Source organism: Falco peregrinus, chromosome 1, assembly GCF_023634155.1.
Source record: "Falco peregrinus isolate bFalPer1 chromosome 1, bFalPer1.pri, whole genome shotgun sequence".
Taxonomy (NCBI): Eukaryota; Metazoa; Chordata; class Aves; order Falconiformes; family Falconidae; genus Falco; species Falco peregrinus.
The window spans coordinates 53,337,132-53,350,894 of record NC_073721.1 but is presented as its reverse complement, the minus strand read 5'-3'; the positions used below and the strand labels follow the sequence as shown (position 1 = coordinate 53,350,894).

General features: G+C 44.6%; 1 protein-coding gene across 2 annotated transcripts in view; it reads left to right on the top strand.

The window, feature by feature from the left end:
* Window positions 1–13,682, top strand: part of LOC101911094 (broad substrate specificity ATP-binding cassette transporter ABCG2-like) — a 20,628-nt gene extending 6,946 nt beyond the window's left edge. For both annotated transcript variants that reach the window (XM_055794750.1, XM_055794746.1), the window contains exons 5-16: window positions 1,130–1,282; window positions 2,033–2,190; window positions 3,290–3,441; window positions 5,203–5,319; window positions 6,155–6,420; window positions 6,971–7,053; window positions 7,423–7,512; window positions 8,779–8,903; window positions 9,270–9,424; window positions 10,865–10,954; window positions 12,181–12,293; window positions 13,201–13,682. In XM_055794750.1, coding sequence (XP_055650725.1) covers window positions 1,130–1,282; window positions 2,033–2,190; window positions 3,290–3,441; window positions 5,203–5,319; window positions 6,155–6,420; window positions 6,971–7,053; window positions 7,423–7,512; window positions 8,779–8,903; window positions 9,270–9,424; window positions 10,865–10,954; window positions 12,181–12,293; window positions 13,201–13,348 — 1,650 coding nt within the window. In that variant the 3' untranslated portion in view covers window positions 13,349–13,682. The remainder of the gene's footprint in view (window positions 1–1,129; window positions 1,283–2,032; window positions 2,191–3,289; window positions 3,442–5,202; window positions 5,320–6,154; window positions 6,421–6,970; window positions 7,054–7,422; window positions 7,513–8,778; window positions 8,904–9,269; window positions 9,425–10,864; window positions 10,955–12,180; window positions 12,294–13,200) is intronic.
* The last annotated feature ends 81 nt before the right edge of the window (window positions 13,683–13,763 follow it).

Here is a 13,763-nt window from a genome sequence, read left to right as displayed (position 1 = left end):
TAAACCAGCTTTGGCAGCAAAGTCAGTTTATCATAACACTACACCCCGAGCAATCTGTCACATACTTCTAGCAGAGCAGCACGTTCAGTCTTCCTCTCTTAACTCCAGTACCAAATGTGACTGGCTGGCATGTCCTTTGTGCTGCTTATCAACTGCATCGGATGTGGAAAGAGTCCCAAAGCAGGCAAGAATCTGCTGCCCTGGAGCTTAGTGGCTGGGTCTTCCAAAATGGCACAAGATTTGAAAGGTGGCCGATTAACAGGCATCTTTTCTCAGCAGTTGCCCGGTGTTGCAGCCCTTCTCCTGTCATAAGATGGGATGCAGAATTGTCTCTATTGTCATAGCAGGGATGATGGGGAGGCATGGAGCTCTGGACAGACGTGACATCAACTCTGGCTCATGGTTGTTACAGGTTGGTGTAGGCTGCCCAGATGTTCATCAGCTGGATAGGTTTGATTCTTACTCAAAACGCACATGACAGCTGAAGCTTTTCTAAAGGGCTAGGCCTTAGAGTAAGGTTTCGTGCCCAGGAGTTATAGATAGTTGAGACATGGAAAAAATCAGGAGCAACTTGGTGAAATGTTCTTGTTTCTCGGAGGAGCTGCTGCCAGCGAGGAGCTGGGGAGAACTCCTTGTTGGCAGCTGAACTTGGCAGGTGCTCTGGACCACCACAAGATAATGGCTTGTAACCTCGAACAGAGCTGACTTTGGTGACTCCCCTCTGCCTTGAACACTGAGCACTGGCAATGTCTGTGGACCTCCGCTGGACTGGCAGAGGCTTAACTCTTTACAAAACCAGCTGCCTGCTCTGCCTCCCTTTGGCTGATAAGGAAAATGCACTTGCGGTATAAAATGGCATTGTCTGCACTTGAACTTGTGAGTTTGAAAGCAGGCTGAGGTGAGGCTTGGTGTTAGCTGGGAGCTGAAGAGCTGCATTCTCCCTTTGACTGCTACTGAACGACCTTGAATTTCATGTCTTGTAAGTTTTGAAGCAAGTTTTTGTCCCTCAGTTCAGTTTCCACTGTGGTCCACAAACAGTTTATCCAGCAGCTGCCACTCCAGGGACTCTGGTGCCCAGTTAGCTAACTGAGAAGGAGGTTTTCCAGCTGTCCATTTATGCTACTTTCAGGATGATGTTGTCATGGGCACAATGACGGTGAGGGAGAACCTGCACTTCTCTGCTGCCCTGCGACTCCCCAGCTCCATCAGCATTAAAGAGAAGGAAGAGCGAGTCACCCAGATAATCAGTGAGCTGGGATTAAGCAAAGTGGCTGATGCTAAGGTGAGCAGTGAGAATATCTTTCTTGGAAATCATACTACCCCTGGAAACTGAACTGCTCAGCTCTGGGCAGTATGCATATATAGTGCAGCTACACTAAGTTAAGCAGGAGCCTGACTAAACCATACTGCACATCAGTCTCCAGCTCAGAAGGTAACTTGGAAAGAGGTATGTGTATTTCTTACTAAAAGGGGAAGATTTTGGTCCACGTCCAGCATGTTTAAGTTCAGAGGGGGAAAAAGGTTGCCTAGTCATTGCACCTTGGAAAGCTGCTCAGTCGCTTCCTGGCTTTGTGGGACAAGATGGAAATGTTTTTACAGTGCTGAAAGTTGTGAGGGATGGAAATCTGGACTGTGATGGAGAAGTTCTGTGCAGAGCTTGTTCCTGCCAGCAGCAGTTTTACTCTTACTTCTACATTACTTACACTACTCTTGAGCAGCAGACAAGCTACCAACAAGAGGCATCCCTGAACACCAATACCACCTCTGACTGCTGCGGCCTCATTCTGACTCTTGTTTGTCAGTGTCATCCTTGTTCTTTGAAATCATAAGGTGCCTGGAACCTCTGAAAATTGGGCTCTGCTACTGCTACACAGTCCCTCATATTAAGTCAGGCCCATCATCCTCTGCTGGCTGTGGAGTTCACTACTGGGACTCTGAAAATGAAAAGGGCTGCTGGGTGCAGAGTGCCTTGAGTTCCAGGACATGCACTGACCAGGCCCTGTTGCAAATATCTGATTTCTTCCGCTTGTAGGTAGGAACCGAATTGATCCGGGGAGTGTCTGGAGGGGAACGGAAGAGAACCAACATTGGAATGGAGCTCATCACAGAGCCACCAGTCCTTTTTCTGGATGAACCAACAACTGGCCTTGATGCTAGCACAGCCAATGCAGTTCTCATCCTCTTAAAGAAGTAAGAGTCAGTTCTTCAGGGCTCTGCTTCAATTTTGTTGTCAGCTCATCAGTAGAAAAAGGAATGCTGTTATGACTAAGTAGCTACAGTGGTCTTTTTTTTTTTAAAAAAAAAACGCAGCTAGACAAATAGATTCAGAAGTGGTAGCAAATTATTCATTTGGGTCTTGTCTAAAGCCTTTTGAAATTGATGGAAATCTTTCCACAGCGAGCAGTGGGTTGGAGCCCAAAATGCAGAGGCAGCTTGGGCAGCTTCCCTTTGGCCCAAAGAGGGGTGGGCTGGGAGGTCAGGCCTTGTAATCGTAATTTCTTGGCCTTCCAGATAAGTCTATTAAAATGTCTCTTCCTCTGCTCTGGCAGCAGGCTTGAACTCAGACCAGACTTCACTTGCAAATTACTCTCAGTGTTTACCTTCATCTCCTAGGTTTTGGAGATGAATTGTCTTCTGGTACAAAGAGGAGCAGACGAGGCTTATTTAATGAGAAAGGGTTTCTGACCCTCCTCCTGTGTTTGTAGCATGTCTGGTTTTGCGGGGGCGACAACATTTAGCTCTTCTGTCTGGATAGTGGTCTTTAAGCAGCAAGGATACTTGTTGGGCATCAGTGCTAAAGCCTACTTGAAAGACCATCTGACAAGCCTGAAACAAAACTAGTTTTGACTTTTCTAGAGACTAAGTCTTCAATAGAACAGCTAAAAGAAATCTCAGCTGGCCAGACTTCCACAGCCTGGTATGTAAAGCCTGGTACTGCCATTGAGTGCAGTAGGGCTGTTCCTGTTAGTCAAGTTGAAGCCTGGTATAGAAAACATGTAAGGAGGGTTCATGCACAGCTGTGGCCTCAACGTTTGCTAGCTACAGACAGCGTAATGCTTTGTCTACCTGGGCTGCAATGACGGCCTGCTGTAATGAGGGGTGCTGTCTTTAAGGTCTTGCAGGCAGCATCTGACACAGTGACAGAGAAGGGAACTACACCTTTTCTGAGACCTTGAGAAATTGACAAGTATTTGCCTTGGATTTCAATACTTAATTTTCACTTGGGTAACATGACCTTTCTGAAATGCAAAATGTGGTGTATTTGAGAGATGTTTTATTTCTATTTCAGGCTCTCAAGAAGAGGACGAACCATCGTATTTTCCATCCATCAGCCCCGCTATTCCATATTCAAGCTGTTTGACAGTCTGACGTTACTAGCTTTGGGAAAGGTGCTGTACCATGGGCCTGCAAAGCAGGCCCTAGAGTACTTTAATTCTATTGGTAAGTCTTCTGTGCTAAGAGCAAAGGCAACTGGCTAATGAGTTTAATCTGTGGGCAGATTCTTACCCTAGCACTGGTTAATAGTCGTGTGCCGTTTTATCACTAGGGTGCTAGAGGCTGTACACGTGCAGTCTGGACAGTGCTATGTTAGAACAGGGAACAGACAAAATGATAAAACTGAAATTTTTCAGACAACAGAGCATGGCTTTCTCCTGGCTTTGTTTTGCCTTGCATCAGGACAAAACATCAGAATTGCTTGGACATTCAGAAGCATGATGTACAACAGACAAGACGATGCTTGTAGTTTTACCAGGCCTGGGTGGTGGACCCAGTGGGTTTTGAACCACAGCCTGCAGGTGGGCAGCAATCTGTAGGGGCTGATCTAAGAATCTGCTGTAGTCTAAACGCAGGTGGGCAACAGAGAGGACAAAATAATGGTGTGTCTTAAGATGGGTTAATAATTGCACTGTTGGGTGGCTGGTCCCTCTCCAAGTAAGCAGGGTGAAGGTTTCTGACTGGACAGAGAATGTGGAGTGAATTTCCAGTCTAGCTTGAATGCAGCCATGGACATACTGGATTGTAAGCTTTCCCTGGCTTTAAGGGAGATGCTTTAACTATTCACTACTTAGAATCATAGGATCATTTAGGTTGGAGAAGACCTTTAAGATCACCAAGTCTAACTGTTAACCCAGGACTGCCAAGTCCATCACTAAACTATGTCCCTAAGTACCACCTGCGGATCTACGTGTTTTTTTAAACACCTCCAGGGATGGTGACTCCACCGCCTCCCTGGGCAGCCTGGTCCAGTTCTTGACCACCCTTTCAGTGAAGAAATTTTTCCTAATACCCAATCTAAACCTCCCCTGGTGCAGCTTGAGGCTGTTCCCTCTTGTCCTGTCCCTTGCTCCCTGGGAGAAGACACCAACCCCCCTGCCTACAGCCCCTGTCAGGCAGCTGTAGGGAGGGAGAAGGTCCCCCCTGAGCCCCCTCCTCTCCTGGCTGAACCCCCCCAGCTGCCCCCCATTACACTGGTGCCCCAGACCCACTGCCCAGCTCTGGGCATGCTCCAGCCCCTCTGCATCCCTCTGGCAGCGAGGGGCCCACAGCTGGAGACAGCATTTGAGGTGTGACCTTGGTGGTGCTGAGTACAGGTGGACAGGCATTGCCCTGGTCCTGCTGGCCATGCATGCCACTTCTACTTCTCCTCTCAGTATCCCACCTCACTTCCTTTCTCACAGGAATGCTATAGAATAAGCATCTTTGCTTTTTTTTTTCCTCTTTTCTCGTCCCATAGCTAGAACCATATCATAAGAAGCCACTCCTGGACAGCCCTTCCTCTTCCTTGTGACAAAAAACACAGACAAGAGTTGGCTTCTAGAGCAAGCATCTGTGGCTCTAGAGCAGACATCCAGCAGCCTCTACTGAGGAACTGTGTGTCTCTCAGAGTAGCATGTAGAACAGCACTGGGAAGGAGGCAGGAGTTATCCATGCTGAGCTCTGTAGAAGCAAGTTACAGATTTATTCTCCACTAATTTCAGGTGAGGAGAAGAGACTCTGAAGTTCTGTATAGATACCTCAGATTCACCACCTCCTAAATCCTGTCCATTCTACTGCTGTAAAGTAATGTTTATGGAAAACAGTGAAGTTTTCTTGTAACAGGGTTGTGGAAGAGCACTGCAGTATTAGACCTGACCTTCCAAGCTTTGCTCTGTGCAATACCAAGATGTTGCATGTGTGGGTTTTGGGTTTGTTTTTCTTAAGGATATGAGTGTGAACCCTTCAACAATCCAGCTGACTTCTTCCTTGATATCATAAATGGTGATTCAACTGCTGTGGCAGCAAGCAAGGAAGATCACAGACCTGTGAACACAGGGAAAGGTAAATTGTGAATGAGAAATCCACTGTTGGCTGGTGTAGAAGGGAAGTTGTATATGGTGATGGCAGGCTTTCATTCTCTGCATTTCTTCCAGTCTAAGGATACTTCATTATCTTTTTGTTTTTCCTGCTAATAGATACACTTTGCTTTAAAATTTTTAAAAGGTATTTTTTTTCTCCTGTAGTAATATAGGAAAGCAATGATAAATATCAGTAATTTACAAAACCTGTGTGGGAAAAACTGAAAAACTAGAATTGCTTAGTCTCAAGAGACAGCTGACAGAAGACAGAAGTTTTCAGTCACACAAGAGGCTGCTGCAGAGAAGACAGAGCAGATAGACTAATGAGTAAGGGATTTACAGGGCAGTGAGAAAGATTGGAACTAGATTAAAGAACAGACTTGCTTACAATCTAGCAAGTGAAATGTTGGGAAATACTTGTTTGGGGATGCTATAGCATATCCATGACTGAAGGATTATAAGGGAACAGTTTTCGTAATGGTGCTTTTTGGGGATGGGGAAATGGATCAGAGCAAACATTGATTTTTTTTTCCCCAAAATTCAGTGAAGCACAGGTTTTCTGGTTCCTCATTCTAAGAATATGGTACTTTTTGTGCCACAAAGAACAGGCAGATTAGCTAGGTTTGATTAAAAACTGGGGAACCCTCTCATTCAAGCTAGCCTCTTAAGCTCAGAGCTAAAGCTTGAACAATTCAAATTCTCTGGCCATTCATGCTTTTTTTATTCAGCCACTAAGGTTGGCTGAGCATGTTGATGGGCCATATCTGAAGGCAGGGTTCATTGAGAATCACGAGCCATATCTTGTCTTTCTCACTCAGAGATGAGCAGTGAAGATGGAGTGGCAGAAGATAACGTGGACAGCAGTGTGGTAGATGTGCTGCACCAGAAATATCTCAACTCCAGCCTGTATCGGGGCACAAAGGAAGCACTGGTGAAAGTAGAGCTTGAACGGGGAAGCAAGCAGAGAGTATCCAAGCAGGGGCATGAGATTACCTATGCAAATGGATTTGTCACCCAGCTGTACTGGGTGTCCAAGTGTTCCCTGAAAAACCTCATCAGAAACCCACAGGCTTCCATTGCACAAGTACGTAACAACTGCTAAAAGTCTCAGACTCCCTCTGGTCCCAGTCCTGCAATCTGCAGTTTATAGGACAGACTTTTGTTTTCAAAGGCAGCTAGGGAAGCAGGGAAGTCCTGTACCACTGCCACTTCAGTGGAGCGAGATGCCCAGCTACCTTTGTTGCCTTTGAAAAAAACACCTCTGTTTTAGTTTAGCGCAAGAGCTATTGCACTGAAAATTGGGGAGTGGGGGAAATGCTCCGTTCTCTGGTTTACATGGGGAGCTTTTAGGGTGGCATTAATTTTGTGCCTCACTTGACATTTTAAGCTGGGTTATTCTTTTGAGTGTGCTTCTACTAAACTATCCTGACCAGAGGAAGGAGAAAACTGAAGAGGATAAACTTTGAAAATTTGCCATAATGCCTTTAACTGTGTGTGTCATAGGTATACATTGACTCACAACAGCGGTTTTAGGCAGGTGTGAGTCTTAAACCTTACATGTGCCTTAATAATAAGTTTGTCCCTATTTACTTATCTGAAGGATTCCCTTTTCCCTTTCTTCTTTCCATTTCTAGATTGCAGTGACCGTAATTCTTGCTTTGGTTGTGGGTGCTATCTTTTTTGGTGTAAAGTTGGATCGAAGTGGCATTCAGAATCGGTAAGTTGGAAAGCCGCAGCTTTGCTCATTTTTCTATCTGTAGCAGACAGGTTCCAGCCACAGGGAAGGCCTTGAGATCCACTTGGACCACAAAGGAGTGTTGGGTTCGCAAGCCTCAGTGCACTGCAGCATGGTTTTGCTGGAGGTCCTAAAGGGACCACAGTTCTGTCAGGCTTGTACATATGTACAAAGGAGGTGTGAAAAGTGTAAACCTGTTTTTCACAGCTAAGATCTACAGGAGCACAATTAAATATTTCTATTCTATGGACAGAGACAGAAAAGCATTGGCTTGATGGTATGATGTCTGAGGCTGCCAGTGTTAATCTAGACTGTTTCCTCACTTTTTGACTGTTGTGTTTTGCCTTCTAGGGTTGGATCCTTGTTTTTTGTTACCACAAACCAGTGTTTTTCCAGTGTCTCTGCAATTGAGCTGTTTATCAGACACAAGAAACTGTTTGTGTAAGTAGTGAGGCACTTAGACTGTCTCATACTCAGGAGTGAGGCGGCAAGGATGTATCTTACAGGCTAAACAAAATGGTTTCCACCAAAGACTTGATTGTTCCCTTGCAACATCAGATTGTAATAGTAATGTTGAATTGGTCTGTAGAGCAGGAAGCTGAAATGCTAAGACGTGGGGAAGTAGGGGAGAAATAAAATGCTTTTACTCGCTTGCTATGTCACAGTTAGAAGTGTGTTTCCTACCCACTTTTGGTAACAGCTGATTCTGAAGTCTGCACGTGAATCCTGTAGACAGTGAATCCTGCCTGCCCTCTTGCTGACAGGGTTGAAACGCTGTCTTACTGTGGTCCTAAGGTGGTAAGACTGTGCAAAGATGAAGGGAGAGTTTTTGGACAAGCTTCGCAAGGGATGCTTAGATGAAGAGGGCTGCTGGCTGGCTTGCAAGAGCTCCATAATAATCAAGTGCATCTCTCTATGTGTGTTTGTATGTGTGCATATGTATATAAATGCATGTATATATTATATACACACTACATGCATACACATATGTGTTGAAAGTGTAGTTTGGAATAGTCTCCAGCTCATGGGATAAAAGGGCAAGAGACTGACCCTATGCAGTAAAGAAGAATTAGGGAATTTGTGCCTGGAATGTGCATGTCTGACTGAAGACTGGTCAGAGCAATCTAACAGCTGCTCAGGAGTGAATCCCTTGCCAGTCTGCCCTGCTTACCAGCTTAGTTTACCAGCTGTGTCAACAGGGATTTTGGCACCTCACCAATTAAAGCATCTTTTCATAAGCCCCATTAAGCAGCAAAACAATCGTAATGATATTTAATTGCCTTGTAAACCAGAGGTGAGCTGATGTCTTAAAGGTGTTTTCCCATTGTTGGGTGTCATTCCTTCTCCCCTGGAAGTAGCTGTATGAGTTAGCTGTGGATGAAGTGTTCCTCTGGTTAATAGCAGTCTTAATACTTTCCCAGGTCCTTGTGTTAAGGATCATTGTCTTTGAAAAGAGATTCAGGAGCATTTTTTCTAGTATGTTACTTAGCATTCACACAGCCTTCCATTCACTTTCCTCGGAGGGCTCTCAGTATAACTGCAGGGCCCATGAGATAGATCAGCTCTGACTTTACAAAGTGGGAAAATAAGCAGCTTGCATATAGAGAAGTTCAGTGGTAGAGAGAACGGAAACTGAATCAGGATAAACCAGACATTTCATGCGGAACCTCTGAACCTGTACAACTCCCCTCCTCCCTGTCCTCACAGCCATCAGTACACCAGTGGATATTACCGTGTGTCTGCCTACTTCCTGGCCTTGATGATAGGAGATTTGCTGCCCATGAGAACTGCTCCAGCCATCATATTCTCATGCATCAGCTACTGGATGATTGGTAAAGAATTGATGCTTCTGTTGAACTTGCCACCTTCTAACACATTTGATTTCTGATTTGCCAGAGTTCAGTTCCTGTATCTATAACATGAAACTCATTGAACCTGCAACTGATTTAAGTGCTTGGCATCACAACTTTGGAGGACTCTGGGGCAGGGGCAAAGAAACCAGCAATCTAAGACAGGGACCTGTCTGACCACATCTTTTGGTAATGCTCTTTGGGCCTTTAGAGCATGCATAGTTCCTGCCAGCTCCAGACTTGGTCTTTCTTCCTGCTTCCCCTGTCTTGTGTAGGAGTCCAAGGGTACTGCCCTGCGATCGATAATTTGGTGGTTTGCTGCATTTTTCCCTTTCTGTTTTTTGACAGGATACCAAGCTGTTACAGGCCGGTTCTTCTTCTTCATGCTGACCCTGGTACTGGTGTCCTACACTGCCACAGCCATGTCTCTGGCTATCAGTGCTGGGATGGATGTGGTGGCTGTGGCCAATCTGCTCATCACTATTTGTTTTGTCCTGATGCTTGTAAGTATATAAGGATGTGTGTGCTCCTTTGGTGGAGGTGAGGAGCAGCGGAGATAGGCTGACAGGACTGGGTTGAGCCAGCTCTAAGCAGGCTGAGAATCCACAGTCCAGTAGCATGTCAACCCCATGCCTGTGATTTTATTGTCACTACAGCCAAAGATGTACTTCTGCCAACTTGTAATGTAGGGTACAAATCATTGCTCAGGTGCAGTTCAGTAGGTGTGATGCCACCAGAGCTTTTGCAAACGTTGTAAATACCCCTCCCCACACCCCGCCCCCCGAAAAGAAATTATTTTTTTTAAATTGTCCTTACAAAAACTGTTTGGTTTTTTTTTTTAAATCTTGCATTTCCAGCATTAGAAATCTAAGCAATCAACTAGATCAATTAAAAGGAAAAAAATCTTGAAATAAACTTTAGATAGATTGATTTTATTGCATTAATTTTTGTTGCCCAGTGGGATTAGCAGGAGCATACTCTCCCTTTATTTTAATTCAGTATTGCCCTTGGGTTCCAGAAATTACTTCAATACTCTTCTTCAAGGACTTCTGAGGAAGAGAGCAAGTGAGAGAGAGAGGAATTTTGACGACACATAGATGAGTGATGTGAAGTTTTTTTCAAAGCCGTAATGTCAGTGATGAAAATTCTTGACTGTGAGGCCTATCAAGTTACCTTAGAGCAAAAAGTACCTCCTATCAGGTGATTCCTGGTAGCTGCCTGTGTACCTATTCTGAGCCCACAGCGCATCCCTTATTTGATTTGCAGCTTAACCTGCTTTTGCAGTAAGCTAAGTGGTAGTGTCTTGCATCAAATGCTTGCTGCGAGTGAGAAATGTGCATGCATAATGACAAGCAGCTGATGTACGTTGAGTTAAGTCACAGTATATAAGGAATGGCACATGCACATCCTGAAAAGACAGCAGGGTTAGCACAAAAACACTTTTGCATAATGTCTAGCTGTGAAGTCCAGTTGTACTAAGAAGTAAAAGAGCAAGCCTTGTTCCAGGCAGGAGGGAGCATAGGTAAAAGGTGCAGGTCAGAGGAGAAAGCTGAAACGGTAACAGTCTCTAAGGCTCCCTATGGTTTTCTTCTTGTTTCTCCACTTCACCTCCCAGTCATCCTTTTTTAGCCTCTGGTTAACTCTACCATAGGATACAGTCCTCCAGAGTAAGAAGTTGTTAGCATACATACTTAACTCACGTGTGGATGTAGAAAACCTTTGTGACCTCGTTGCTAGCAGTTCAGCTGGAGTACTTGGGTGTGCCGTTGGGCCAGCTGGCTGGGGCTGCTGTGAGGTTTGGTTTGACCTTGTGCCTGTAGGCACAGGCCTAACAGCAGTAGGAGGCCCATCTATATACCACTGCACCTCTAGCTGTGCAGGAGTGGCGTTGTTTGCAGTAAAACCACAGTCTGTGACTCTGAGTCTCTTCTGTTCTATTTCAGATCTTTTCAGGCCTCTTAGTAAACCTCCCTTCCGTAATGGGCTGGCTGAACTGGCTCAAGTACTTCAGCATCCCACGATACGGCCTCACTGTGAGTAGAAGGTAGCGTCGGCCCCTGTGAGTAATGTAGGCACATTGTTGCTTCCTGGAGACTTTTGAGTATGAATTAGTTACCTCAAAAGTTAGATTTGGTTTCTTTCTTGCATGAACGTGGTAAAAGACAAACTAGCCAACCCCCAAAAGGAAGCAAAAGTTAATCTCAGTGTGAGAGGTGGAAGTCTCAGAGACTGAGCAAATCCTCAGTGCCACAAAATTAGTGCTGGTTGTACAAGCAGCAGAGTGAGCTGTCCATGAGATGCTAGTTTTCTAGCCTGAATAGTTGATCCCTATGGTTTAGAATAAAGTCAAATATTGTATAGCCTCTCCCAGAGACTGCTGTGTGAGTGGCCAGTCTCAAGTTAATGACTGTCCAGCTGGTTAAAGGATTTGCCATAGTGCCCAGGTGTCTCAGTCTTCAGCGTGGCTTCCTCTAAGTGAAGTATGACTTACTGCCATTTCTGAATAAGGAGCTGGGGTACCAGAACGCAAAGGGTGCAGCTGTTTGAAACACACTAACTAGACATAGCAGGTCACCACTGGTCACTGGTAAGGGTTGTGCTTCCATCTCCTGTCTTCATCCTTGCCAGTCCTATTTGGGAGGAATAGTTTCTTACCTTTGAGTAAAAATGAGTGAAATGAATGCCAGAGCCTGGTGCAGGTTGGTGTGGGCAGGACCATGTTGACCAGCAGTGGGAGAGAAGGGTAGGATCAAGAAAGGGGGAGATGTGAGACCCTCCCCTGTTAGTGTATCACTGAGATATTTTATCAGTGTTGCTGAACATGGGAGTGTCGCCTGAGACTGCACTTAGCCCAGGATGCCAGTGCAAGGGAACTCTTTCCCTCTTGCCTTGGCTGATACTGCCATCTGCTTCAGTGTGCTGGTGCTGAGGTGTCAGCAGCAGCCACATGGTTTTCTGAGTCAGCAAACTGACCCAGATGAAAGTGGATGAACAGGAACTTGTGGCTGGCAAGACAGAAACCTGTAGCTAAATCACTGAACTGTAACTTTGAAGGCAAAGACTCAGACACCAAACCATCCTGCATGTAGAACCTGGAGCAGTTTCTCAGAAAGATGGTGATTAAGAGCTTCAAAATAAAAAGGAACATATACAAGAATGGTGATACGTGTCTTTTAATAATGAAGTTCCTTTGAAGTGTTTCAGTTTTAGCACCTCAAATCACTAATTCTAAAGATCTGATGACTACCTCTTTCCCTAGGCTCTTCAAGTGAATGAGTTCAGAGATCTCTACTTCTGTGGTGAGAAGCATCCAAATGTTACAGTATCTGCAAGAGATGCAGGCATTTGTTCCCCCAGTATTTCAGGAGAAATGTAAGTCTTTAACTCATGGTGGTTCTTGGGCCTGAACTGTGATGGCTTGCCTAAAGAGAAGTCTGACTATTTCAGATCTCTGTATTATTCACAGAATAACCACTCACAGGCCAGTCTCAACAGTATATCCCAAAATAATGTATTTTAGGATTATATAGTAAAAGTTCATAATTATCCAAGAGTGAAGTAGGGATGAAACTTTACTCCTAAAAATAGGCAGATGAGCTACATTAAATTTTGTTTTTGATAACCTAGCCCTGGCTTATCAGTTTGGTTGTCTTCTTTTTTTAAAGAAGCCCAGGGTCACTTAGCAATAGAAATGCAATGTGTGGGCAGCTACAAAGTTGTAGGGATGCAGCAAACCTGCGATCATGCCTGCCCCTCAGAGCTTGTTCATAAATACTAAGCTCTCTGTAGATATAGCAGAGCGCCAAGCTATCTTCCTAGTGCTATTGCCCCATTTGAAATACTCTTTGACTACTGATACCTTAAGCTGTAGCAATGCATGTATTTCATGACACATGCTGGAGGGCTGGAAAACTCAGGTTATTGCAGGAACAGTGCTAGAGCACTGTTTCCACAGCTTTTGGACCCCAAACTCCTGCTATGGACACCCAGTGACTGCTGTGTGAAACTAATGCTTTTGTACTTACCACGGTTTAATGTGGTTCTGAGGCTTACTCATAAATTGCCAGCTATCTATAAACAATTAGGATACTACTGAAAAACTATGACAACCAGAGATCTAGGTTTGTCCCTTAAGCTTTTTTTAGTGATAGATTATGAAGTTACTATATTTTTGGCACCTGTTTTGCAGAATTGAGGGGAGAAGGATCTTTGTGGAACAGGACACCTGAAGACATGCACCACATAGTAATACCAACTTCTGTCCCATGCTTTTCTGCAGGTGTTCTGGTGAAGCATACCTGTGCAGCCAAGGAATCTCACCTACCAGCTGGGAAATGTGGGAAAACATAGTGGCTCTCTTCTGTATGACTGTTATCTTCCTTATTGTTGCCTATGCAAAACTCCGGTTTATGAGAAAGTTCACATAGGCTCCTGTGTTGCCTTGCCCTGCAGCTTCTCTGGTCTTGGAACTGCAAAGCTTGTTAGGGCCTGCTGGAGATTGCCAAAAGATTTCAACTGACTTCACTGGACTTTAGATGGGAACCCTGTCCCCTTGTTTCTGGAGCATTATCTCTGCATGGTTGTATGATTTTGATTTCTAAGAAGAAATGCATGAATGTACATTGCATAAGTGATTTTTTGGTAAGAGAATATAATTCTCATAATTCCTTAAGTACATATTGAACTATATATTGTAAAGCATTATTCTTCTGTGGCCAACTGAACATTTCCTATATAAAAGGGAAGCATTTTCTTTTGAAACATGTGAGCTTCTCCATCACAAATGGTATAAGGTGATGATGGTGTTTAGGCATTGATCATCAGAGAGCCAGAGACCATTCA